This window comes from Chiloscyllium plagiosum, chromosome 3, assembly GCF_004010195.1.
Source record: "Chiloscyllium plagiosum isolate BGI_BamShark_2017 chromosome 3, ASM401019v2, whole genome shotgun sequence".
Lineage (NCBI taxonomy): Eukaryota > Metazoa > Chordata > Chondrichthyes > Orectolobiformes > Hemiscylliidae > Chiloscyllium > Chiloscyllium plagiosum.
Genome location: NC_057712.1, coordinates 130800022 through 130827877, shown reverse-complemented (window position 1 = coordinate 130827877; position 27856 = coordinate 130800022). Strand labels below are relative to the sequence as shown.

The 27856-nt window shown below is 42.9% G+C and overlaps 1 protein-coding gene across 2 annotated transcripts in view; it reads left to right on the top strand.

Moving 5' to 3' along the window:
* The window catches only part of ptk7a (protein tyrosine kinase 7a), a 127364-nt gene that overhangs the window by 68431 nt on the left and 31077 nt on the right, over positions 1-27856 (top strand). The window contains exons 1-2 of one of the 2 annotated variants that reach the window (XM_043687345.1): positions 9051-9200; positions 20640-20933. In XM_043687345.1, coding sequence (XP_043543280.1) covers positions 9116-9200; positions 20640-20933 — 379 coding nt within the window. In that variant the 5' untranslated portion in view covers positions 9051-9115. Of the gene's footprint in view, positions 1-9050; positions 9201-20639; positions 20934-27856 lie in introns of those variants that run through there. The other variant, XM_043687346.1, reaches the window with a different exon arrangement.

Genomic DNA, 27856 nt, shown 5'->3' with positions numbered 1-27856 from the left:
AGATTTATAAAAATGAATGACATAAATGAGATGAATGGCCATTGCCTTTTCCCTAGGGTAGGGCAGTTTAACACAAGAGAGCATAGGTATAAGATGAGACGGAAAAGATTTTAAAAAGGCACCCAAAGGGTAGCTTTTTTCACTGGGTGGTGTGTGACAGTCATAGAGATACAGCACGGAAACAGACTCTTCAGTCCAACTCATCCATGCCGACCAGATCTCCTAACCTAATCTAATCCCATTTGCCATCACTTGGCCCATATCCCTCCAAACCCTTCCGATTCATATACCCATCCAGATGCCTTTGAAATGTTGCAATTGTACCAGCCTCCACCACTTCCTCTAGCAGCTCATTCTGTACACGCACCACTCTCTGCGTGAAAAAGTTGCCCCTTGGGTCCCTTTTATGTATTTCCCCCCCCCCCCCCTCACCGTCACCTTAGACCTATGCCATCTAGTTCTGGACTCCCCCCACCTCAGGGGAAAGAACTTGTCTATTTACCCTATCCACTCCCCTCATGATTTTGTAAACCTCTATAAGGTCACCCCTCAGCCTCTGACGCTCCAGGGAAAATAGCTCCAGCCTATTCATCCTCTCCTATAGCTCAAACCCTCTAACCCTGGCAACATCCTTGTAAATCTTTTTTCTGAACCCTTTCAAGTTTGACAGCACCCTTCTGATAGGAGGGAGACCAGAATTGAATGCAATATTCTGATAGATGCCAGAAATGGTAGAGGAGTGCAATTACAATATTTAAAAGACATTTGAATACATATGGCTAGGGAAGGTTTAGAGGGTTATGGGCCAAATGAAGGCAAATTGGAATATTTCTGTTTAGGAACCTGGTCAGCATGGGCAAGCTGGGCTGAAAAGTTTGTTTCTGAGCTGTCTCTGTAGTTCTTCACCCAGAGAGTGGTGAACCTGTGAATTTCACTACCACAGAGTGTGGTTGAATTCAAAACAACATTGTTTTCGAGGAATTAGGATGAACTTAATCAGCCACAATCATTAAATTGCAGAGCAGGCTCTGGAGTCTAATGTCAAGAGCAGAGTGGTGCTGGAAAAGGCAGCATCCGAGAAGTAGGAAAAATTGACATTTCGGGCAAAAGCCCTTCATCAGGAATGAGGCAGGAAGCCTCCAGAGTGGAGAGAGGAATTTAGCAGCAAAGATGGTTGTGGAATAGTGGTAGATAACTTTTTTTAAAAAGTTAATGGCTGACAATAAGGAGATCCCAGTAGGGAAACAAGGATTCGAGGAAGGGGATAAGCCAACCATGGTTAGTTGGGAAGTCAGGTCTAAAATCACATTAAACAAAAAACATTCAATGTAGCAAAGATAAGTGGTAAGTTCAAGGATTGGAAAATGTTTTTAAAAATCAACAAAAGTTGGCTAAAAATGTAATGGAGGGAGAAGATGAATTTTGAAGGTGAACTTGGAAATATTATCAACCAAGAATTGAGAGAGGAGTTGAATAAATACTGTTCATCAGTTTTCACTAAAGAAGATACCAATACAAAGAGGAAACAAATACAATAGTTTTCACATGAGAAAAGGTCCTCGAAGCAAATGGGCCTAAAAATGGATGAATCTCTTGTACCTGGTGAGATGCTTCTTTGGATATTAAAAGGAGTAGCTACAAAGATATTGATGCATTCTTAATAATCTTCCATTAATGCTTCACTTTGGTAAAAGTCCTAGAGGATTGGAAAACTGACTATATATGATCTTTAATTTTATAAAGGGAAGGGAACAAACATTGGTAACTTTAGGCCAGTTAGTGTAATGACCACGTTAATGGGGAAAATGTTGGAATCTATTAGAAAGGATGCAGTAAAGCATTTATAAGTACAGACTCTGGTGAAGATCACAAAAGGGAAGATCATCCTTGATTTTAGAATTTGGCTACTCAATAAGGTAAGAGCCCATTGTATTTGGAGAAGTAAAATAGCATGGGTAGAGAATTGACTGACTAATGTTTTCTGATTTTGATTGTCTATGGGTGTAACTAGGGTAACTAGGCAGAGACTAGGGCCCTTCAAAGTTCGGCAAGGTAGCCTTTGTATGGAGCTGCAGGAGATGGGGGATATACAAAACGAGTATCTTGCATGAGTGTTTATTGTGGAGAAGGATATGGCAGATATAGAATGTAGGGAAGTAAATGGTGACGTCTTGAAAAATGTCCATATTAAAGAGGAGGAAGGGCTGGGTGTCTTGAAATGTGTAAGTGGATAAATCCCCAAGACCTGATCAGGTGTACCCTAGAACTCTGGGGAGCTAAGGAAGTGATTGCTGGGCCTCTTGCTGAGATATTTGTGTCATTCATAGTCACAGGTGAGGTGCTGGAAGAGTCTAGGTTGGCTAATGTAGTGCCACTATTTAAGAAAGATGGTAAGGAATAGCCAGGGAACCATAGACCAGTGAGCCTGACATCAGTGGTGGGCAAATTGTTGGAGGGTATCCTGAGGGACAGGATTTACAAGCATTTGGAAAGGCAAAGACTGGTTGGGGATAGTCAGCATGGCTTTGTGCGTGGGCAGTCATGTCTCACGCATTTGATTGAGTTATTTTAAGAACTAACAAAGAGGATTAATGAGGGCTGAGCATTAATATGATCTATATGGACTTCAGTAAGGCATTCAACAAGGTTCCTCATGGGCGATTGTCTCCAAGTGACCTTGCTAACCAGTTTTGTATCCAAATGACTTGTTCTCTCTGTATTCCAAGGTAGAGGGTTGCTTTTTAGACTGGAGGCCTGTGACCAGTGCTCTGCCACCAGGATCGGGTGCTGGGTCCACTATTTTTTGTCATTTATATAAATGATTTGGATTGGAACATAAAGAGATATAGTTAATAAGTTTGCAGATGACACCAAAATTGGAGGTGTAGTCATAATATCACTAGATTATTAACCTAGAAACTCAGCTCCTGTTCTCAGGGCCTGAGTTTGAATCCTGTTATTGCAGATAGTGCAATTGGAATTCAACAAAAGAAAAATGGACTTAATAATTTTCTGATGGCCATGAAGCCATTGTATATTGTCAGAACTATCCATCTGTTTCAATCATGTCCTTTGGGAATGAAATCTGCTATCCTAACCTGGTTTGGTCTCCAGATACATAGCAATGTGGTTGATTGTAAACTGCCCTCTGCAGTGGTCACTTATTTGTAGCAGTCAATCGCTATGAAATTGCAAGAAAGAAATAAAACCAGCCGGACTACTTGGCTTTGACTTAGATACTGGAAATGACAAAGGCAATCCTATCAACATTGCAAAGTCTTCCTTACTATCAAATGTGGGGGAATGGTATCATACGCCAGCCAAGCAACAGCCTGACATAGTCATGCTCACAGAATTATATCTTTTAGATAATGTCTTACCTATCACTATTACAACCTTTGGATATGTCCTCTCTCACCAGTTGCGTAAACCCAGCTCAGGTGACCAGGTCATGGTTTACAGTTGGATTGAGTTCCCTCAACCTTACCATTGACTCTGGAGCCAGTGGAGTCTCATGGTTTCCGTTTAAACATGGGCAAGGAAATATCCTCCTCATTACCACATGCTGTCCTTTAACTAATGAATCTATACTCCTCTGTGTTGAACAACACCTTTGAGAAAGCACTGAGGGTGGCAACAGTGCAGAATGTACTCTCGGTGGGTGATTTTGGTGTCCAGCAGCAATTGACTTGACAGTGATAATACTAATCAAAGTGGTCTAGTCCTAAAGGATGTAGCTGCAGGACTGGGTCTGTGGCAAGTGTTAAGGGAACCAACAAGAAGGAAAATCAGACTTGACCTCATCCTTTCCAATCTGCTGTTGCACGTGCATTTGTCCATCACTATATCTAAGTGAAATCCGTGGTGAAATCTTGCCTTTGATTGACGATAATCTCCATCGTGTTGTGTGGCAGTATCGCTATGCTAAATGGGATAGACTTCAAACCGATCTAGTAGCTCCAGTTGGGCATCTGTGGCACTGTGGCCATTAACAGCAGCATAGTTGTACTCCAACATAGTCTACAACCTCATGGCCTGGTACACCATTGACTACAGTTTTTGAAAGATATTACCACTTAACTCACCCTTCAACAAACCCACTGTTTAAAACCTCCACACTATGCAAGTGCAAAATGATCTTAAACAGTGGAATCGTTCCTTTTTTTTGTAAATATATTTACTAGCAAGGAAAAGAATTTGATTTCACAAACAAGTTATTGCAAATATAACAAATAACAGTATAATAAAGAAAAATGCAAATTACAATACGACTGACTACAAACCTACCTTTAATACAATACAAAACAAAACCTAACGCTGTGCAAAACCACCAATAAATAAGTAAGTGACTAATAAAACAAAAGAACCCACAAAATCGCAATACTTGCTGCAAAGCTCCCATACAAAACAACAGGAGTGTTGTGTGTATATATACTCATATTAACTCCGGCGCTTCCCCCCCCTCCAGGGCTCAGCAAACCTAACCATCCTGGTTAAACAAGCGCCTTAGTTAAGATAGCAGACAAATCTATATCCAAATAACTCAAAAAGGGCTGCCATGCCTTATTTAAAAAAAAAAGGATCTGTTGTGTGGTGCACCAGCTTTGTAAAAAAGAAATCCAAGGGAATGTGCTCCATAATTAATTTCTGCCATCCCAGTAAGCCTGGCAGATTCTCTAACGTGCAATTCATCAGAACATTCTTCTGTGCACAGTAAGAATTTTAAATAGTTTCTTCCCATGCCCGTTTAAAGATGATAAATTCGGTAGATCCAGGAGGAGCGATATTAGGTCTGCTTTAACTTTGATCATCTACCCTCCCCAGCTCTCCTGCCCCAGTGCTCCAATAAACACGGAGCCTGTGGCATGTCCAGAAGCAATGGATAAGAGTACCTACACATATTTTACATTTGGGGCATATTGAAGATACCCTTTTTTTAAACTTCGCCAAACAGTCCGGTGCCAGATGAACCATGTGCAGAACTTTTAACTGCGTAGTGCATGTGCTGTTACAGATTGAGATCTTTCGCAAGTTCTCCCATATGTCCTCCCATGTTTCAGAAGAGATTTCCACTCCTAGCTCTTCCTCCCAGACCTCACACAACCAGTTAATATCTTGCCAGGTCCTGCCACCTAGCAAGTGATAAAGCGCACTAATGGAGAGGGTGTTTGTGGAACGTAGCAACAGCTTCTCTGTATCAGGCTTATACAGAAGTGTAGTTGTCTTCTGGATGAAATCCCTAACCTGGAAAAGATCTCTGGGCTGCCCGTATATGAGGCTCAATTCCTCGAAAGATATACTTGCTGCCCATAGTTTAAACCCTGAGTCCGTCATCCCTGGTCGGAACCCTGGCATACCAACTATGGGTATAAGTGGCAAAGCAACCGTCACTCTGACACATTGCCTTCCATGCCTTGACCGTACTAATACAAATGGGGTTCCGGCAGTGGTCCATAACTGTCCTCATATTGATGTGTTGCTCATGGATAAGAAGAGTGCACTTTGCCTGGGAGGCCTTGATATCCAGCCGTATTGAGCCCAGATCATTACCTCCCCAATCGCACACAAAGGACACCAGGGAACTCAACTGATACCTCCTGATGTCTAGAAAATCAACTCTTCCTCATCCTTGAGACAACTGCAATTTGGTAAGTTTGATGAGGGGCCGCCCACAATGCCAGACAAAGGAACTAAACCAATCCATATGTTTCCGCAGCATTGACCTGGGAAACCGTGTAGGGAGCATACACGGGATGATGCAAATGAGGAAGGGTATTCATCTTAATGAGGGCTATTCGGCCCAACCGTGAAATTGGAAGAGCCTCCCATCTCTGGAGATCCTGCTAATATTGTCAAGCAAGTGAGCAAAGTTAGTCTGAGATAACCGATTAAATATGGGGGTAATAAAAATGCCCAGGTATTGGAACCCTGCCCGTGACCACTTAAAAGGGAATCTAGGGCCACCTTCAACCTCTGGCCCTTTCTTGAGGTTCCTCAAAGGCATTGCCTCCGATTTTGCAAAGTTGATCTTATATCCTGAAGTAGCCCCAAATGAATTAATACGTTGTATCAGATGGGGAATAGAGGTCATGGGGTTCAATTTAAAAACAGAAGAACATCATCTGCATACAGTGTAATCTTGTGTACCCTCGATCCAACTTCATCAGCATAATAACAGCGGTGAAAGGGGGCAGCCTTGACGACTACCCCTACCAATCCTCAAATTCCAGACTTCACCCCATCGGTGATGACTGCGGCCAGAGGGTGGTGATATAAAACCTCCACCCACCTAGCAAAGACCCCACCCAGCCCAAACCGCTGTAAGACAGAGAGATATGGCATTCCACCCAGTCAAACGCTTTCTCTGCATCTAAGGAAATCACCAACCCCTGAATTGATCATTGCTGACATACTTGGACCATATTCAGCAACCTTCTAATATGATTACAGGACCTATAGCCCCTTACAAAACCTCTCCGGTCCTCTTTGAGAACATTGGGCAGTCCCAAGATTTTAGACAGAATCTGTACCAAGGTTACCCCTGGGAGTTCCAGGTTCTTAAAAAAAGACTTCCATTTTAGCCACCTGTCCTCGCAATCTTCAGACAGATACAATTCAGAGTAAAAACTCCGAAAAGCCTCATTAACCCTTTTGGCATTGTGTATGTAAGGACCCCAGCGCTGTGTCTAATTGCTAATACCGGAAGGTTGTGATCCACTTTAGCTTAGTCACTGAAGGCAGTGCAAAATGTGCCGCCTTGCTGGCTTTCAACCGCATCTCAAGTAGACGCTGCTCCTCCCCCTTCTGTTGTTTCGGTTAGCCGAATGCGAAATAGCTAATCTTCTAGCAAAGGCCTTTACGGTCTCCCATAGCGTAGACTGACTACTAGCTGTGCCTGAGTTGATGGTCAAGAACTCCTTCAAAAAACATTCCACAAGTCTGGAATCCTTAAGGAGAAAAGGATGCAGACGTTAGTGTCGCAAACCTAGCACCACACTCTTGGCCTTAACCTCCTTAACCTCCATGTGATTAGAGATCGTTATGTTCCCCATTTTACAACCCTTAATCGAATGCAGAAGGGTCAAGGGAGCCAGAAAAAGATCAATCATCGTGTGACGTTTGTCGGTTTGGAAAAAAGGTGACGTCCCTACTGGTAGGTGAAGACATCTCCAAATATCCAGCCCCAGCTCCTCACGTAAGTTAGCCACTGCTTGGCCTGTGAAGAAATAGTTGGGGACCTACTAGGCATCCTGTCCACTGTCTGATCCAAAAGCCAATTAAAATCCCCTCCTATAATGATGTGCTGTGTTCCAAAGGCACTCTACTTAGAAAAGGCACTAAGCAAAAATGTGATGGGATGCACAGGACAGTAGACATTTAAAATACCATATTCCTCTCATGTATCGGGGCCTTAAGCATCACAAACCGTCCTTGCTCATCTTTCATTTGCTCTAATAATGCGAACGGAAGGTTTTTCTGGATAAGTACCGCTACTCCCCTACTTTTAGTAGTAAAGGATGAAAAGAACCCCCTGTCATAACCCCTCTGTGTAACTTCAGGTCTTCCCCATCATCAAGATGGGTTTCCCACAACAGAGCGATATCAAACCTTTCCCTCTTAAGCTGGAAAGCACCTTTTTCCTTTTAACAGGCGAATGACTTCCTTTGGTGTTCCAGGTGCACCATTTAAGAAGACACTTAACCATATCCCCTTTTAGAGACCTTTGAATCCCTGGGAGAAAGAACCCTGCTTACAATGTGGTGAGCACAAGTAAATAAAGACCCCTAGAGTTGCAGAATTGTGTATACAAAAACTACTGTATCATGTGGAGGCACTGGAACGGGTGCAGAGGAGGTTTACCAGGATGTTGCCTGGTATGGAAGGAAGATCGTATGAGGAAAGACTGAGACACTTGGGGCTGTTTTCATTAGAGAAAAGAAGGTTTAGGGGTGACTTGACTGAGGTGTACAAGATGATTAGGGGGTTAGATAGGATTGACAGCAACATCGAGGGCCAAAGGGCCTGTACTGCGCTGTATTCTTCTATGTTCTATGTTCTATAACTACAAACAACTATTGCTACCAAAAAAAACAAAGAAAATCAACTATAAAATCTTAAACTGGAGACTCTTCCCCCTTGCCCATTGGGGGCACTCATCCTACCAGTCCCCTCCTTCATGGCTCCTTCAAGCCTGAACTGTGCCACAGTCTTAGGCAAAAAAAAACTAACAAGGAGATGATCCTTAAGTCAACAAAAAAAAGACAAAGTCAGGATAAGCTCTCCGCCCATCCCTGGCTCCATGTCACCTACTTGTGACTGAAAGAGAACAAACAAAGGGACACAACAAGGGACACCCACAAAATTTCCTATGATAAAATCCAGTTATAAAAATATATTAGGAACAAGATAATCCAAGATTTTAAAGAAATTATTAGGGAAAGAGAAAGGGGGGAAAAAAAGGGGAAGGAAAAGAGGATGAACATTAACCGTATTCTTCAGACCAGTTGGTCTATTTTAAAGTGTCTACAAAGTTCTTAGCTTTATCTGATGAGTCATACTTATAAACTGGGTCCTCGTGGCTAAATGCCCAGGTTCCTCAGCCTCTTTTTAACTTCATTGAAGGATTCCTCTTTCGAATTACAGCTGCCAAGAAATCCTGGAAAATCTTGGTTTTTGACCCCTTGTGCAGCAGTGCCTGTGAGTCTTTTCCCAGTGTTCTGGAAGCTTCTATCACTTTTTGCTTGTCCTTGTATGTGTGGGGGTGTACAAGGACTGGGTGGGGGCACTGTACCGGCCCAGACCTGTGCACTGCCATCCGATAGGCCCTTTCAATCTACAGGTAGCTGGGCTCTATTTGAAGGTCCAGGAACTGCGGCAGTCAGTTTTCAAAGAAGCTGACTGGCTGCCCACCTTCTTCACCCTCCGGGAGCCCGACAATCCGAAGATTCGTCTTCTGACCTTGATTTTCAAGGTTGTCCAACTGGTCTCGTAAGGACCGTACCTCCCACTCTAGTACCTGGATCTGACCAGATGAGGACACGATCGCTGCTTCAGGGACCTTGGTTCGACCCTCCATCTCCTCCATTCGCTCCCTGAGGCTCTGGAGCTCCTGTTCATGCTTCTGCGGCATGGACGTGATGAGTTGGACCTGGGCAAGGATGTCCTCACTGATCTCTTCAATTGCAACCCCAACCTTCAAGGTAAGTCGCCATCGCTGCCGCCAATTCATCTGAGTCTTTCAGGTCCTCCGGCGGTTCAGGAGAGGCTGCTGCTGCGGCCTCTGATGTGCTCAGTGCTGCAGGGGAGTGTCCTCCCTGCTGCTGTTTGCTTGCTCCTTTTGCTTTTGGCATCCTTCCCATTCCCAAATATTAACAAATGTATTCTGTAAGGTTATAAACTAATAATTCCATGGCGAGGGATGGCAAAAAACACCAATATGCCTTGGCTGTTGGGCAGAGCCATTCATGGCAGTTCTACAGAATTACTGCCATCTTGCCAAGTCCATTTAAAAAACAGTACCCAAGCTTATTTATTATTTTTTAGTGGAAGCTAACAAATTTCTGAATTATTTCTTCAGTGTTTGCTGGTTGCTTGAAACACCTCCGTATCTTGTTAATCCCAAGTCTGTGGTGGGTAGAATGATGACAGCTACTGCTGGTCCTTTGGTGGCGCTAATGGCTATAATGATCAGCTGGACTTTTCAGTGGCTGGCAGTGCTTGATTAGAAATTCCCATCTCGGGATGGGAAGAATTTTGGGAAAATAATGAATATTTTGGGAATTATTTGATCATATCTGAGGCAAAATCAAAGTTTTGGCAACATTTCTATTTGTATCCTGCAGTCTATTTTTGCATATTAGCAGACTTCTGTAACTTTTTCCAAAATCAGTACTTAAATTTTCAAGTATTTGGTGGAAGAATGCTAGAAACCCTAAGCAAAGTTTAGGACACTCTGAGTGTATGCAGCTTTTGCTAGAAGGTAAATGATTTAAAGGCATAACTAGAGATGCAAAACATTTGGCATTTTTAGAAAGTATAAGAAGGCAAAGAAGGAGTTATTGACTAGAGTAAGAGAGAAGATCCGTAGATTAGTAATCTAGGACCTCTGATCAGAAAAACCAAACATGCAATTCGTTTGAAGTTCTGAAACAGCAAGCATTGGTCGGCGATGTTTAAAGATGGCCAATTAGTCGTGGTAGTTTTTTTATTGTATGGGATTTTAATATTGCAGTTATTGCCTGCCCCTCATTGCTGTCCATGTGCTGGAGATAGACCTACAATTCCATTAGGGAATTCCAAAATTTTGACCCAGCAACAGTGAAGGAATGATAATAATCAGGGTATTAAAAATTAACAAGGTGACAAAAACACAAATTATTGGAAAACCTCAGTCAGTCTGGCAGCATCTCTGGAGAGAAAGCAGAGTTAACATTTTGGGTCGAGTGACACTTCCTCAGATTTGATGGTAAATCCCATTGGAGAGAGGAGCAGAATTTCTTCAGGGTGGTAATGTGGTAATACGGTAATCATTGGTGATTTCACATATTGTTGAAAAATGTGGTGCTGGAAAAACAAAGCAGGCCAGGCAGCATCCGAGGAGCAGGGGAATCGACGTTTTGGGCATAAGCCTTCTTCAGGATTTCACATATTGACTTGGTAATAGTAAAAAGCACAAATAGTGTTGAAGATTAATTTCTGAAGTGTTAGGAATGATTATCTGGAGCAGTATGTTGAGCCAACTAGAAAACCGGCTATTTCAGATCTGATATGTTATGAAAAAGGCTAATGAATAATCTTGTTCTAGAAGAGCTTCAGAGATGAGTGACCATAATATTTAGAATTTTACATTGAGCTATATCTCTTAAAACAATCTAAAGCCAGGATGTTAAATTTGAACAAGAAATATTATGAAGGAATGGTGAGAAAAATAGTTTAGATGGATTTGCAAAATACATTATAGCAACTCTACATTCCTTTAAGGCAGAAAACCCCAAAAATATCTGTCAACTACGACTAACAAAGGAAGTTTGAAATTGAAGTCCAATTGAAAGAAAGGGATTATAATGTTAGCAGAATAAATGGTCAACCAGAGGATCAGAAGGATCTTAGAATTTAGCAAAGGACAACCAAGAATCTGAACGATATGAAGAATAGAGTATGAAAATAAATGAGCAAAAAACAAGTGAACGTAAAAATGTCTATAGGTATGTTAAAAAGGCACATATCTATATTTTAAAAAGTTTGACGAAAGTAAATGAGGGTCTATTACAGGCAGACTTGGATGAATTTACAATGGATATTAGAAGTGATTGAGAAGGTAAATGATTACTTTATGCCTGTCTTCACTGAGAACTGAAAATCTACCAGAATTGGAGATCCAAGGGACTAGGGAAAATTAGTTGAAGGAAATTAGTATTAGCAAGTTTATGTTGGAGAAATTGGTTAAACCAGGGTCTGATATTCTGCATCAGTGTTGAAAAAAGTAGCTACGGAGATGATGGGTGCATTGATGATGGTTGCTCAAAATTCAGTAGATTCTAGAATAGTTCCTAAAGAATGGAAAGTATTAAATGTCACTCAACCATTTAAGAGGGAAGGAAGAGAATGAGGAACTACAGACCTCGTGGCTTTAATAGAAGGGAAGGAGCACTAATCTACACAGTGGGCGCTTGGATAAAAATGACTGGACATGGTCAGTATGGATTTTGAGTTTGATTAAATCTGTTGGAGTTGGTGAAGAATATTACTAATTGTTAAAAGAAAGACTTTGGACATATCAATAGTATACTTCAATTTTCAGAATGCTAAGGCCCTACGATGCATGATTAGAAGTAGCAGGCTGTTCAGCACATTATTGAGTCTGCTCTGCTGTTCAGTGAGATCATGGCTGATCTGATGATCCTCAGTCCACTTTCCTGCATTATCGCCATAACCCTTGATTTCCTGACTGACTAAAAATCTGTCTATCTTTGCCTTGCAATACACTTGACAACAAAACCTATTCAGCCCTCAGTAATAAAGAATTTCATAGATTCACTACCCTTTGAGAGAAGAAATTACTCCTCGTCTCTGTATTAAATATTTGACCCCCTTATTTTGAAGATATAATCTGCTACAGGATATTGATTGGCAAAATTGAAATGCAGGGGATAGGAGGTAATGTATTGCACGGATTAAGGATTGGTTAACTGGAAGAAAACCAATGTAAGAACAACAGGTCATATTCGCTAGTGCTAATGGATGAGGGTCAGAATTTGGGTCACAGCTATTCATGATATATATCATTGATTTGGGTGTGTGGACCAAATTAATATTTCCAAGTTTATAGATGCCACAAAGTTAGATAAGAATGTGTGCTGTGAGGAAGATGCAAAGTGGATTTACAAATAGTTGGATAGATTTGGTGAGTGGGGAAGAACATGGCACAGAATATAATGAGCAGAAATATGAGCATATCCACTTTGGTAGGATGAACAGATGTGCAGATTATTTTTTAATGCTATGAGATGAGAAACTATTTGTACAAAAAGACCTGGGTATCCTGATCATGAAGTCACCAAAAGCTAATAGGCAGGTTCAACAGGCAGTTAGGAAGGCAAATGGTTGTTAGCCGTGATTGCAAGAAGAATTGAATCTACACAAGTCGCAAAGTCTTGCTTCAATTGTACAGAACCTGGATTAGATTGCACCTGAAGTGTTGTGCAGGTTTGATATTCTTGCCTCGAAAAGAAGTTTATTGCCAGTTAAGGTTCAGAAGACCTGTTCCTGGAATGAAAGGGCTGTCCTCTGAGGAGAGTCAAAGTGTGGCATTGGAAAAGCACAGCAGGTCAGGTAGCATCCGAGGAGCAAGAGAATCAGTGATTTGGGCATTACCTCTTCATCAGGAATATTGGGGGATGGTGGGAAAGGGGGCTGAGAGATAAATTGGGGGGGAAGGTAGCTGGGAAGGCGATAGTTGGCTGCAGCTAGGGGGTGATAGTGATAGAAGATGGACAGGCAGGACAGTTCAAGAGGGCGGTGCTGAGTTGGAGGGTTGAATCTGGGATAGGGTGGGTGGAGGGGAGATGAGGAAACTGGTGAAGTTGACATTAATGCCGTGTGGTTAAAGGATCTCAAGGTTGAAGATTTAGGTTTTCTTCCTCATCAGGTGGCTTGAATTTGGCAGTGGAGGAGATCCAGGACTTGCATGTCTTTGGAGAGTGGAAGGGGGAGTTGAAGTGGTCAGCCACAGGGCGGTGGGGTTGTTTTGTGTGTGTCCCAGAGATGTTCCCTGAAGTTTTCCTCAAGTTGGCGTCCTGTCTTCCCGATGTAGAGACGACCACATCAAGAGCAACGGACACAGTAGATGAGGTCTTTGGATGTGCAGGGAAATATCTGCTGGATGTGAAAAGATCCTTTGGTACCTTGGACAGAGATGTGGGGACCATAATTTCCTCTCCCAAGTGATCAACAATGCCCATAAGTGCATCTCCTCCATTTCCCACACCTCCACCCTTGGACTCCTTCCTTCCAACCACAAGAAGGATAGAACCCACTTGGTCCTCACCTTCCATCCCAACAATCACCAGATACAGTACATTATCCTTCGCCATTTCTACCACCTACAATCAGACCCCACCACCAGAGTTATATTTCCCTCCCCACTCCGGTCTGTGTTCCGCAGAGACCATTCCCTCCGTGACTCCCTATTAGGACCGCGACCCCTCAACTCCCGGCACCTTCCCTTGCAGCTGCAAGAGGTGTAAAACCTGTGCCTACCCCCTCCCCCTCACACACTTCCATCCATGTCTCGAAAGGATATTTTCACATGCAGCAGAGATTTTTCTGCACTTCTACTACCTCATCATCTGCGTCCATTGCTCTCGATGTGGTGCCCTCTATGTCGGGAGTCAGGGTGCCAACTTGTGAAATGTTTCAGGCAGCATCTCTGGGATGTATGCACGAAACAGCCACGTCACCCTGTGGCCAACCACTTCAACTTCCCCCTCCCACTCTGTCAAGGACATACAAATCCTGTGCTGCCTCTATCGCCGAATCCAAGCCACCTGATGTCTGGAGGAAGAATGCCTCATCTTCCACCTGGAGACTCTCCAATCACAAGACATAATGTCGACATCACCAGTTTCCTCATCTCCTATACCCCCATCTCATTCCAGATCTAACCCTCCAACTCTGCACTGCCCTCTTGAACTGACATACCTGTCCATTTTCCTTCCCACCTATCTGCTCCACCCTTCCTCTGACCTATCACTATCACCCCCCCCACCTGCATCTACCTATCGCCTTCCCAGCTACCTTCCCATGTTCCACTGCCACTGCCTCAATTTATGTCTCAGCTCCCTCCACATTCCCACCCAACATGTTCCTGATGAAGGGCTTATGCCCGAAATGTCGATTCTCCTATTCCTTGGATGCTGCCTGACCTTCTGTGCTTTTCTAGCGCCACACTTTTAGACGCTGATCTCCATCATCTTCGGTCCTCACTTTTTCTCCCTGTCATCTGAAGACAGGTTGTGAAAACTAGGCCTATATTTCGCAGACTTTTGAAGAATGAGAAGCAATCTCATTGAAACCTACAAAATACTTAGAGACCAGCAGGGTAGATGGAGGTAAGATGTTTCTGCTGGTTATGGACTTTGGACCTAGTGGGTACAATTGAAAATAAGGGGGAGTACCCATAAGTGCGATATGGAGATTTTTTTTTAACTCCAGGGTTTGGGATCTTTAGAAGTCTCTGTCTCTCAGGTCTGCAGAAGGTTGGTCTTTGAGCATCTTTGAAGTAGCAATTGACACATTTCTCAATATCAGTGACCTAACTGGTAACTTTCAAAGGAGGTTCCAGAGCACTGAAGGTGTCACCTCAACAGGGGATGAAACACCCTACAAGCTCATCAAATATACCCACAACCATGGCAACAGGCACTCAAGCTACAAATCTTTATGCAAACCAGTAATGTAAGGAATGCTGCACGTGTGGGGGAAAATGGAATTGAAGTGGGTGATCAGCCAGGTTTGACTGATGTGACCTCTTGTTTCCTGTGTTCCTATTTAAAGAAATTCTGCAAAAAAGATACTGATTAACTGCAAGTGCTTTGAGTCTTGACCAATTAACATTGTTTATGTCTCTGAGTTATGAATGGTTCTGTCTGACTGGTCAGTTCCAGGTCGATTTCTTGAACCCCTTTTATTGTGCCCATCTCATTGACAAATTGGGAGCTTCACAATATAGGAGAAGGTGTTACACTTCCATAAGCTTCAGTCTAATTGATTGTGGATTGCTATTTTCTATTTCTGGTCATTCTTTCCGGGCAAAGTTTATTATTAAACACCTTCAGTGGAAGATGACTATGCATTTGCATTTAAACAAGAATATTATAATGTTCGATATATATAACAATGTGTTATCTGTTCAGTGAAGAAGTGCTCATTGTTGTCCATAACCGGTGTGAAGCGTATTGTCGAGTTGTCAACCTGATCAGGTTCATTCAAATTGTACTTATCTACTTTATGTTCTATAATATATAATCCAGTAGCTAGAATGTTGGCACCATTCTGATTCTGTTGTACAGGAAGGAGGGTCAAAGTGCAATAGTGTTAGTCATGGTGGATTCCATGGTCAGGGTCCACATTGACATTTCTGTGGCTGCATGTGAGATTCCAGGATGGTGTGTTGCCTTTCTGGTGCCAGGCTCAAGGATGTCTCCGAGTGGACATATCGCATTCTGAAAAGGGAGAGTGAGCAGCCAGAGGTTGTGGTCCTTTTAGAACTAATGACATTAGCAAGAACGGTGAGGTCCAGCAAAAGGAATTTAGGGAGTTCGGCAGAAAGTTAAAAAGCAGGACTGTTAGGGTTGTAATGAGAAAGTGTATAAGGTATGAGCAGATGAGGGTAAGGCAGTTGATGCGGTATACATGGACTTCAGTAAAGCCTTTGATAAGGTTCCACATGTAGGCTGTTGGAGAAAATGCAGAGGCATGGAATTGAGGGTGATTTAGCAGTTTGGATTAGAAACTGGCTTTCTGAAAGAAGGCAGTGAGTGGTGGTTGGTGGAAAATATTCAGCCTGGAGTCCGGTTACTACTGTTGTGCCACAAGGATCTGTTTTGGGACCACTGCTGTTTGTCATTTTTATAAATGACTTAGACGCAGGCATAGGTGGATGGATTAGTAAATTTGCAGATGGCAGTAAAGTCGGTGGAGTAGTGGACAGTGTGGAAGAATGTTACAGGTTGTAGGGGGACTTGCATAAACTGCAGAATTGGGCTGAGAGGTGGCAAATGGAGTTTAATGCCGCTAAATGTGAGTTTATGCACTTTGGGAAGAATAACAGGAAGGCAGAATACTGGGTCAATGGAAAGATTCTTGGTAGTGTGGATGTGCAGAGGGATCTTGGAGTCCATGTACATAGATCCCTGAAAGTTGCCACCCAGGTGGATAGTGCTGTTAAGAAGGCTTACGATGTGTTATGTGTGTTATTGGTAGAGGGATTGAGTTCCGAAGCCGCAATATCATGCTGCAACTATACAAAACACTGTTGCGGCCACACTTGGAATATTGTGTACAGTTCTGGTCCCCATATTTCGGGAAGGATGTGGAAGCGTTGGAAAATGAGCAGAGGAGATTTACCAGGATGTTGCCTGGTCTGGAGGGAAGGTCTTATGAGGAATAGCTGAGAGACTTGAACCTGTTCTCATTGGCAAGAAGAAGGTAAGAGGGGATTTGATAGAGACGTACAAGATGATCAGAGGATTAGATTGGGTAGACAGTGAAAGTCTTTTTCCTAGGATGATTACATCAGCTTGTACGAGGGGGCATAACTATAAATTGAGGGGTGATAGATTTAAGACAGATGTCAGAGGCAGGTTCTTTATGCAGAGAGTGGTAAAGCTGTGGAATGCCCTACCTGCTAATGTAGTCAACTCAGCCACATGAGGGAGATTTAAACAATCCTTAGATAAACACATGGGTGATTTTGGGATAGTATAGGGGATGAGCTGAGCATAATTCGCAGGTCGGCACAACATCGAGGGCCGAAGGGCTTATTTTGCGCTGTATTGCTCTATGTTCTATAAGGTAGAGGTTAACAATGAACAAGCAGGGTCAGTTTAATGAAGGTGGGACTCTTAAAAAGTGCATTGGGTAAGACAGGAGGGAGGAAATAATACAACGCTGAATGACAGGATTGGGTGTACAGCCAAAATTAGAGTTCTTCATACAAATGCACAGAGTTTAAGGAACAAGTTAAATGAGTTGTAAGCACAGATTCATATTGGAAACTAAGGTATAGTAGCTATTACAGAGGCTTGGCTGCGGGGTGATCAGGAGCAGGAACTGAACATACCAGTTTATAAGATTTATAGGAGGCATAGCAAAAACGACAGACAGGATGGCGTAGCGTTACTAATTAGAAAATGGAATCACTTCAGTGGTGAGAGAGAATGTAAGGAGGGGGAGAGCATTCCAAAGACCTTTTTGGGTGGAACTGAGGAGGCATAAAGGAATTAAAACCTCAATAAGTGTCCCATATAGACCACCTAGTAATAGCTGAGAAGTGTATAATGTTTAATTGCTGAAATTAGGCAACTGTGTAGCAAAGGCAGAGTCACATTAATAGAGGATTTTAATCTTAACATAGATTAGGATAGACAGACAACCATCTGCCAGAAAGATTGTGAATTTCTTGTGTCTCCTGAGGTTGTGTCTCTTTGATGCAACAAGGGGACAAGCAACATTGCACTTCATAATGAGCTTGATTTAATTAGTGACCCAGTTGTTCGTGAGCATTTGTCAAATAGTAATCATAGCATAATTCAGTTTCATGTAGTGTTTGTAAGAGACAAAGAATGGATTTAGGTCATGCAGACTTTAATGGGATGAGACAGAGATTGTCTACAGTAAACTAGGCAACACTGCTAATAGGTAAAACAGCTGAAGAAAGTATGGGTATTCAAAGAAATATTTTAATGTAATTCAGAAGCAACTTGTTTCCATGAAAAGGAAAAGCGCCACCTCACAGAAGAAACTTCCATGGAGATAAGGGACATGGTTAGAGACAAGAAAACAGCAGATGCTGGAATCCAAGGTAGACGAGCAGGAAGCTGGAAGAACACAGCAAGTCAGGCAGCATCAGGAGGTGGAGAAGTCAACGTTTTGGATGTAATCCTTATTCCTGAAGAAGGGTTACATCCAAAATGTTGACTTCTCCACCTCCTGATTGTGCCTGGCTTGCTGTGTTCTTCCAGCCTCCTGCTAGTCTACTATGGAGATGAGGGACAGCATAAATTTCAAAGAAAGGGGCTTATAAAAATGCAAAGAACAGTACAGATCCCACAGAATGGGACAACTACAAAGACCAACAAAAGGCCACAAAGTGGCTGAAAAGGATTATGAAAAGAAACTTAAATGGACATAAAAGACAATAGATGTTATAGTTGTATAAAGGGAAAGTGACTGGTTAAGAGTGCTGTTGGCGCTTTGAAGGCTGAGTGGGGATATTGTCAAGGACCATGAGGAAATAGCACACATGCTGAACAATTATTTTGCTTCAGTATTTGCAACAGAAATGGAGGATAGCTTGCTAGAAGTCCCAAATAAATTTACATGGATCAAGGACTAAATAAAATAAGTTGAAGTAAATCATCAATAATGGGGAAATTAATAGAACTGAAGATTGACAAATTCCCAAGACCTAATGGTTTCCATGCACAAGTGTTCAAGGAGGTAGGAGATGCTGATGCCTGAACCATAATCTTTCAAGAGTTCCCTAGATTTAGCAGTTGTACCTCTGAATTGGAAATTTATTCATGTCACTCTGCTGATTAAGAAAGGTATCAGGAGGAGACAGAGGAAATTGCAGACCAGTTAGCTGTGGTGGGGAATTTGGTTCTGGACTCCAACAATGATTGGGCAATTGATTACCTAAAAAAAAAATTCAGTGAATCAGGGAGAGTCTCTATGCATTCATGAAGGATAGGTGATGCCTGATAAACCTAGAGTTTTTTTTGAAGTAGTAGCAAAGGACTTCTAAAAGGCTAAAGTCCCACATCAGACTGTTAGCTAAGATGGAAATTCATGGAATTGAGGGCAAATTACTGACTTGGAGAGGAACCTTGGTTGAGTGGCAGGAAACAAAGTTGGAATAATGGTTAAGTACTCAAATTGGTAGGACATGACCTGGTAGTTGGCAGTTGGACAGGCTTCCAGTCTTCAGCAGTGGCCGGTTTGTGAAACCAAGAGGCTGTGGAATGAACGTAAAATCATATTTGTCTTTAGCTTGTCTTTTATTTAATATCATTTGTGTAATGAAATAGCATTGTTATGTGTGGTTATGTTTGGTTCTTTTCCCGAGGTTTCACACGAGATGTAATTCACACACACCAACTTCTGCAAATAGTTAAAGTTTATTAAAGCTTGTACAAGCTGGGTGACATGCATAATGGCATACTGTGTGCAAATCTGATCCCTACACCTAAGGGAAGGGTGTTTTGGCTTTGTAGGGAGTTCAGCGCAGGTTTACAATATGATGCTTGGACTTTAGGGGTTTAGCTAGGGGGAGAGATTAAACAAATTAGGCTTTTGTTCTCTAGAATTTAGAAGCTTAAGCAGCAAATTAATTGAGATCTTCAGCCTATTAGCAGGGAAATAGTGTACAGAACAACCTTGATTATCCGAAGGAGACGGGTGGGGAGTATTTTGCTTGGATGACTGAGAGTTCAGATAGCGTTTTTATGGGACCTTGAGATCTTGTTTGGATCATCTGAAATTCAGATAATTGAGGTTTGTTCTGTAAAGAAACTTCTTCCACTGGTTCAAGATTCTAGAACCAGGGGCAAAGTCCAAGAATTAGGGCCAGGCCATTTGAGAGATGTCACTTCTACATGCGAAGAGTGGAGGAGGTTTGGAACTCATTTCCTTGAACAGTGGTCAATGCAAATTCAATTGTTCAAACTTATTCGGGAGAGACAAACTTTTATTAAGCCAGACTAGGGATATTGACCCAAGGCAGGCACATGTTAGGCCACACGTCAGACATGACCTTATTGAATGGTCAAGCAGGCTCATAGGGATGAATGGCTTATTCCTGTTCCTGTGTTCCTGATGAAGTGAATTGTTTTTGATTGCATCATTATTGCTGATAGGAGGTTTTAATGCCTTGTTCATCAATTTATTTGATTTGCTGTGGTTGACTGGGATTTAATTACCATATCAAAAATATAAAGTTTAATTGCTGGCTTGTATATTCGCCTTCAAACATGAAATAAAACACAACCAAGCCAGTAGAAAATTAAGTTTTATTATATTGCATATGCAAAGTTCACTGTTGCAGGATTTGCGACATGGGACAAACAAGACAAAGCATGAGTGTTGTTGTAGAATATGCTATTGAAGATATTTATGCAATATAGGTTCGTGGAGTTATAAAGTGGTCACAGCACAGGTTCTCCCTCTCTCCCTCACAACCCCCATGTTCCCTCTCCCTCCCACTCCCTATGTTTTGTGTGCCTGTCCATTCCTTTGCCTCCAATCCATGCAACCACATTTCCTCAACTCCTTTCTTCATCTCCCCATTATTGTTTTGAACTCGTGTCTGGGATGGATGATTATGTAATAAGAAAACACATTGTCTTTTCTCCCCACAGTGTGCTGCATACAGACGATAATTCTATTCACCAAGGAGCCCTACTCACAGGATGCTTTGCATGGGCGCAGTGCAATACTCCGTTGTGAGGTTGAGATTCCAACAAATGTTGTTTTTGAGTGGTTGCTAAATGGAAAACCTGTGAAGACTTCTGAGAGACGCTTCATTGAAGGCAGCAATCTGCAATTTACTGCAGTTGATTGGAGGGAGGACAGTGGAGACTTTCAGTGCATAGCACGGAATACAGTCACTGGAGAGGAAGCTAAAACAGCAACCGCGTCTTTCAATATCAAATGTGAGTACCAATGCTTTCTGGTTAGGAATGGTCCTATCTTATCTTGAAAAGGTTAACAAGTTCAAGGGTATGATTTTATGTTGAGCCAGGAGTTTGGCACTTCAGAGACACCTGTAGAAAGAATTATTAATTATTATTCAAAAGAAAATTCAGAAAAGTAATGACATTGGAAATTCATACTGGGAAAATGAAAACCTGAGAATGTATTAATGGACTGAGAGAACGTTAATGTGGACCAGTCCTCTGAACTGCTTCAGTCTTTATGATGTTTGTGCTTCCGCAGATTGCTATTTTCAAGATATTAACAGGAAAAGATAAATAAACTATTTCCACTGGTTGAGGATTCTCAAGCTAGGGAGCATAGTTTGAGAATTAGGGCCCAACAGTTCAGGTGAGATGTTAGGAAGAACTTCGACGCATGTTTGTAACCATCTCCTGCAAATGGCAATGGATATGGGATCAGATTAATTTTAAATTTTAGTGATAAATTTTTGTTAAGCAAAGGTATTAAGAGATATGAGCCAAAGGCGGGAGTTAGACCACAGATCAATTACAATCTCATTGAAAAATAGAACAGGCTCAAGTTCTAATTGTGGCTTTTTATTGTTGGGTGCAGGCAATCCTTAATAAAGGTAATTGAATCCAGTGTTATATCCAGTCTTTAATCAAGATTTATGAAAAGCTGAGGCTCCAGCAATGATCTTTGTAACACTCCACTAATCCACAGCCTGCCAACTTTATTCACCTGTTCATCTCTTTTGATTTTCTGTCCATCAACCACCCATTAATGGTAATATTCCTCCCAACTCTGTGAGTCTTTAGCTTGCATATTAATCTTTTGTGTGATGTTTTATTAAAGACTTATTGGAAATCCAAGTATTCTACGTTTGTCCATCATTATTTTTCTTTTGTAAAACAATATTGACTTTGATGATCATGCACTTCAAAAATCACTTCCTCATAAAGACTTCCTTAACAGATTCCTCCATGTACTTTCAAAGATTAATTGCTGGTTCAGTGTCTCATTCAATGCAATCTTAGCATATCATGCAAAGAAGGAGGCTATTAAACAAATTTGGCAGATTTAACCTAATTCATGATGATACCTGCTGACATTTGTGTGCATAATCCAGTAAATTATATTGCAATGATTTAGTCTGCATTTAAATATCAAGCAAGTAGTAGGGAGAAGCAAAAACTGCTATTGGAGACCATTAGTAGATGAAAATGGGCTGGGTGTGATGGCAACAGCCCATGTAACGACAAGGCCTGTGGGTGCGGGTGGTGAAAGAATGTGGAAGGTGGTGTTCTGGCCCTAAGCATATGAACTCTATATTGAGTCCTGAAGACTTTAGTGTCCCCAAGTTGAAAATAGGATGCTGTTCTTCCAGCTTGTGCTGAAGCCTTGCTAGAGCACTGCAGTATACTTGAGACACCATTGTTGGTCACGAAACAGTGGTGTGCTAAAGTGGCAGGTACTGGAAACTTGGGATCATTTTTGCATGCAGAATGTGGGTGTTCCACACAGTGGTCTCCCAATCTGCGTTTCATCTCTTTGTAGAAGAAACATTGTGAGTTGCAAATATAATAGACAAGGTTGAGTAAATTGCAGTTTCACCTGGAAGATGTGTCTGAGACCTTCAGTCGTGGTGAGGGGGGAAGTAAATGGGTAGGTGTTGTACCTTCTACGATTGTGTGGAAAGATGCTGTGGTGGTATGTGGGAGGTATCGGGAGTGGACTAAGGTGTTCTGGAGGGCAAGGTCCCTATGGAAGGCTGACACAGGGAAGTGTCTGATGGAGGCAACCTGCTGGAGATGGCAGAAGTGGCTAATTGTGATGCTTTGGATGTGGCTTTTGGAAAGTGAGGATTGGGGTCTCTATCTGTGAAGTGGGAGGGAAAAGAAAGGGCAAGGGCAGAAGTGTGGGAAATGGGTTGGATACAGGTGAGAGATCTATCAATCAGGTTCATGGAGAATCTTTGTTTGAGGAAAACATTGGACATTGAGTTCTCCCAGCGGAAAGTGGCATCATCAGAACCAATGTGACAGAGAAACTAGAAGGATGGAGTGGAATCTTTACAGGAAGCATGATATGAGGATGTATAGTGAGGGTAACTGTGGAAGTTGGTGGGTTTGTAGTAGACATTTTGTGGTGGTCAGAAATGGAAACAGATGTCAAGGAAGGGAAGAGTCAGATGGATCAGGTGAAAGTGAGCATGGTGGAAATTGGAAGCAAAATTGATAAATATTTCAATTCTGGACAAGAGAAGGAAGTAGCACCGATAATGTCATTGATTTACCAGAGAAAGTTGTGCGGAGGAATTGAGTGCTCCATTTCTCCTGAAACTTGATCTGCAAGGTGAACTTGCACTGTTGGTATCACTCTGCATTGCAAACCAATTGCCGAGCCAACTGAGCTAACCAGTCCTCTCTAATAGACTTAATACAGCACAGGCGAAGATTGTTCAACCCAGCAAGTACATATCCTCTTTCCGTAGAGGATGCAGTCCATCTAGTTTCCTTCTGAAATCATTTATCACCTCTACTTCTATCACCTAGCGACATAAAGAAATGTTTTCCTTGCACCCCTCTGCACTTCTGGCCAAAAACAAAAACACTTTGTACCAAAAAGCTAATAGAAACTATTTATTTTGTCTAACTAAGCTAAACAGGTCATCTTGTGCTCTTTTCCAAATTTCACCTCAAACTGCTTTGCTTCAAAGAGAGCAAACCCAGATTTTCCAACCTAACGTTTGTAGCGTAAAGCCCTGATGCCTGGAACTTTTGTGGCAAGTCTCTTCACCTATTGAAAGTACACTGACACCTATTCTGAAGGTTGACAGGACTGACACACTGCTGTACTTTTGGCATCCAGGCTTGCCTTCATTTACCTGCTTTTGATCTTATCTCTTTCGTTACACCTCACTGGGGCAGCCTACTTAAAACCAAGCCCCTGAAGTCATCAAAAAGTTACATTTCATTGAAGTACAAAGTTAAAAATCACACAACACCAGGTTATGGTCCAACAGGTTAATTTGGGAGCACTAGCTTCCAAATAAACCTGTTAGACTATAACCTGGCATTGTGTGATTTTTAACTTTGTATATGCCAGTCCAACACTGGCACCTCCAAATCATAAAAGTACACTAAATTCCACAATATACCTGTTGATAGGGCTCTCGACAGCGTGCGGTCCATCTCTCGTGCCACGAACCTCACCTCCTCCCTCCTCTCCCAGAACAAGGATAGGGTCCGTCTTGTTCTCACCTTTCACCCCACCAGCCTTCACATGCAAAGAATAATCCTCCACCATTTTTGCCAACGCCAACACGACGCCACCACTAAACACATCTTCCCTTCCCTCCCCCTGTCTGCATTCCGCAGAGATCGTTCCATCCGGGACAACCTAGTCCACTCCTCCATCACACTTAACACCTCTCCCATCACAAACGGCACCTTCCCATGCAATCGCAGAAGGTGCAACACCTACCCCTTTACCTCTTCCATGCTCACCATCCAAGGCCCCAAACACTCATTTCAGATTAAGCAGCGTTTCACTTGTACTTTTTTCAATTTGGTCTATTGCATTCGTTGCTCCCAATGTGGTCTCCTCTATATTGGAGAGACAAAACATCGACTGGGTGATCGCTTTGCTGAGCACCTTTGGTCTGTACGCAGTCAGGTCTTGGACCTTCCCGTGGCTTGCCACATCAACACACAATCCTGCTCCCATGCCCACATGTCTGTCCTTGGCCTGCTGCAATGTTCCAGTGAAGCTCAACGCAAACTGGAGGAACAGCATCTCATCTTCCGACTAGGCACGTTACAGCCTGCCGGTCTCAGCATTGAATTCAACAACTTCAGATGATTATCCCATCTCGACCCCTCTGTTTTCATTCTGCTCCGTAATTTTATTTCATTTATTTATCTTTTTTTATATCTTTTTCACTGTTCTGTACCTCTTATTTCTTGATTGTCTCTCTTTCTCTCGCTCCCCACTCTCTCATCACCTTTTTCCTCTCCTCTTCCCCCTTTGCTACCCTTCTCCCATGTTTTCCATTTTGCTTCTGCTTCACCCATCCCCCACATATTTTGTCACATAGCACTATCCTCAGCCTTGGTCATTCACAGCTCCTAATCTCCCTATAATCTCTCTATGCACTCTTTATTGCTACCTTTGCTTCTGGAGCCACGACTCACCTTCTCTCAGCCTAGTATAAATACCTCCCTATTTCTCCCTTTTTTTAGCTTTGACAAAGGGTCAGTTAGACTGGAAACTGAGAGTGGCACGGTGGCACAGTGGTTAGCACTGCTGCCTCACAGTGCCAGAGACCTGGGGTCAATTCCCGCCTCAGGTGACTGACTGTGTGGAGTTTGCACGTTCTCCCCGTGTCTGCGTGGGTTTCCTCCGGGTGCTCCGGTTTCCTCCCACAGTTCAAAGATGTGCAGGTAAGGTGAATTGGCCATGCTAAATTGCCCGTAGTGTTAGGTAAGGGGTAAATGTAGGGGTATGGGTGGGTTGCGCTTCGGCGGGTTGGTGTGGACTTGTTGGGCCGAAGAGCCTGTTTCCACACTGTAATCTAATCTAAAAAGCTCTTTTCTCTCCTTCGGCAGCATATATACTAAAATTGGGTAGGTGGGGCACTGGTGAAGCAAAGGAAAGCATTTGCAAATTCTTGGTACCACGTTGACTGTGCTGTACAAGGGAGGAGCAAAACATGTGGAAATGCAGTATCATAGTGGATTCAATTTAAAGGGAATAGATAGGCATTTTTGTGGCTGCAATGAGATTCTAGTATGGTATGTTACCTTCCTGGTGCTAGGGTCAAGGATGGCTGAGTGGCTACAGGACATCCTCAAGGGGAGGATGAACAGCCAGATGTCATTGTACACATTGGTGTATATTACCAATGACGTAAGTGAGTAAAGAAATGAGGCCCCAAGAGCAGAATATAGGGTGTTAGAAAGCAAGCTGAAAAGCAGGACTCAACAGGTAGTGGTTTCAGGATTACTACCAGTGCCATTTGCTCGTCAGTAGAATTATCTGGGCACATTGGATGCGTACGTGGCTGAAAAGATGGTGTGAGTAGGGGGAGTTTCAGATTCCTGGGCCATTGGGACTAGTTTTGGGGGAGGTGAGACCAGGACAACTGGAAGGGTTACACCTGGGCAGGAGTGGGACTGTGCCCCAGCGGACTATTTGGTAGAATGATTGAGAAGGTTTAAACTAAATTGGCAAGGCGAGAGGAGGGTTGGAACCAAGCAAGGAGGAGAAAGTGAGGACTGCAGATGTTGGAGAGTCAGAGTCGAAAAAGGTGGCGTTGGCAAAGCAGAGCAGGTCAGGCAGGAGCCAACCAGTAGGAAAGTTGACGTTTTGGGATAAGGACATTTCTGATGAAGAGCTTATCCCCAAAACGTCAGCTCTCCTGCGCTTTGGATACTGCCTGACCTACTGTGCTTTTTCAGTGCCACCCTTTTCAAATCTATGCAAGGAGTCAGTGGAAGGGAAATTGAGGACAAGAGCAAATGTGAGAAAGGGGACTAAGGGGTGTGATAGGCAGAGGAATCATAGAAACATAGAAGTTAGGAGTAGGAGAAAGCCATTCGACCCTTTAAGCTTGCTCCACCATTCATCACAATCATGGCTGATCGTCCAACACAGTAGCCTAATCCTGCTTTCTCCCAATAAGGTTTAATCCCACTGCCCTCACTGTATCTAGCTACCCCTTGAATACAGTACAGGTTTTGGCATCAGCTACTTCCTGTGGCAATTAATTCGCAAGCCCACCATTCTTTGGGTGAAGAAATGTCTCCTCATCACCGTCCTAAATCACCCCAAATCCTCAAACTGTGAACTCTGGTTCTGGATGAACCCACCATTGGGAACATCCTTCCTGCATCTACCCTGTCTAGTCCTGTTAGAATTTTATAAGTCTTTGAGATCCTCCACCCCCTCCTCCCCCCCAATTCATCTGAACTCCAGTGAAAACGATCTTAACCTCGTCCATCGCTCCTCCTACGTAAGTCCTGCCGTTCCTGGAATCAGCCTGGAAAACCTTTGCCTTGACAGCAAGAGCATCCTTCCTCAGAAAAGACAACCAAAACTACACACAATATTCTAGGTGTGGCCTCACCAAGGCCCTGTAAAACTGTAGCAACACATCCCTGCTCCTGTACTCGAAACGTCTCGCAATGAAGGCCAACAAGCTATTTGCTGCCTTTATGTCTGCTGCACCTACATACCTGCCTTCAGCAACTGGTGCACAAAGACACCCAGGTCCCACCTCACACTTCCCTCTTGCAATTTACTGCCATTCAGATAGTAATCTGCCACCTTGTTTTTGTTTCCAAAGTGAAAGACCTCACATGTATCTAAATTATACTACATCTGCCATTGATTTGTCCACTCAGTCAGCCTGTCCAGATCATGCTGAAGCATGCTGAAGCATGAGTGGGCGGCACGGTGGCCCAGTGGTTAGCACTGCTGCCTCACAGCGCCTGTAGACCCGGGTTCAATTCCCGACTCAGGCGACTGACTGTGTGGAGTTTGCACATTCTCCCCGTGTCTGCGTGGGTTTCCTCCGGGTGCTCCGGTTTCCTCCCACAGTCCAAAGATGTGCGGGTCAGGTGAATTGGCCATGCTAAATTGCCCGTAGTGTTAGGTTAAACGGGTAAAGGTAGGGGTATGGGTGGGTTGCGCTTCGGCGGGTCGGTGTGGACTTGTTGGGCCGAAGGGCCTGTTTCCACACTGTAAGTAATCTAATCTAATCTAAGTAATCTAATCTAATCTCAATGTCCTCGTCGGAGTTCACCCTTCCACCCAACTTGGTAGCATCTGCAAACTTTGAGATGTTACAATTTAGTTCCGTCATCTAAATTATTTCTGTGTTGTGAATATCTGGGCCAGTGAATCACGGGCCAGA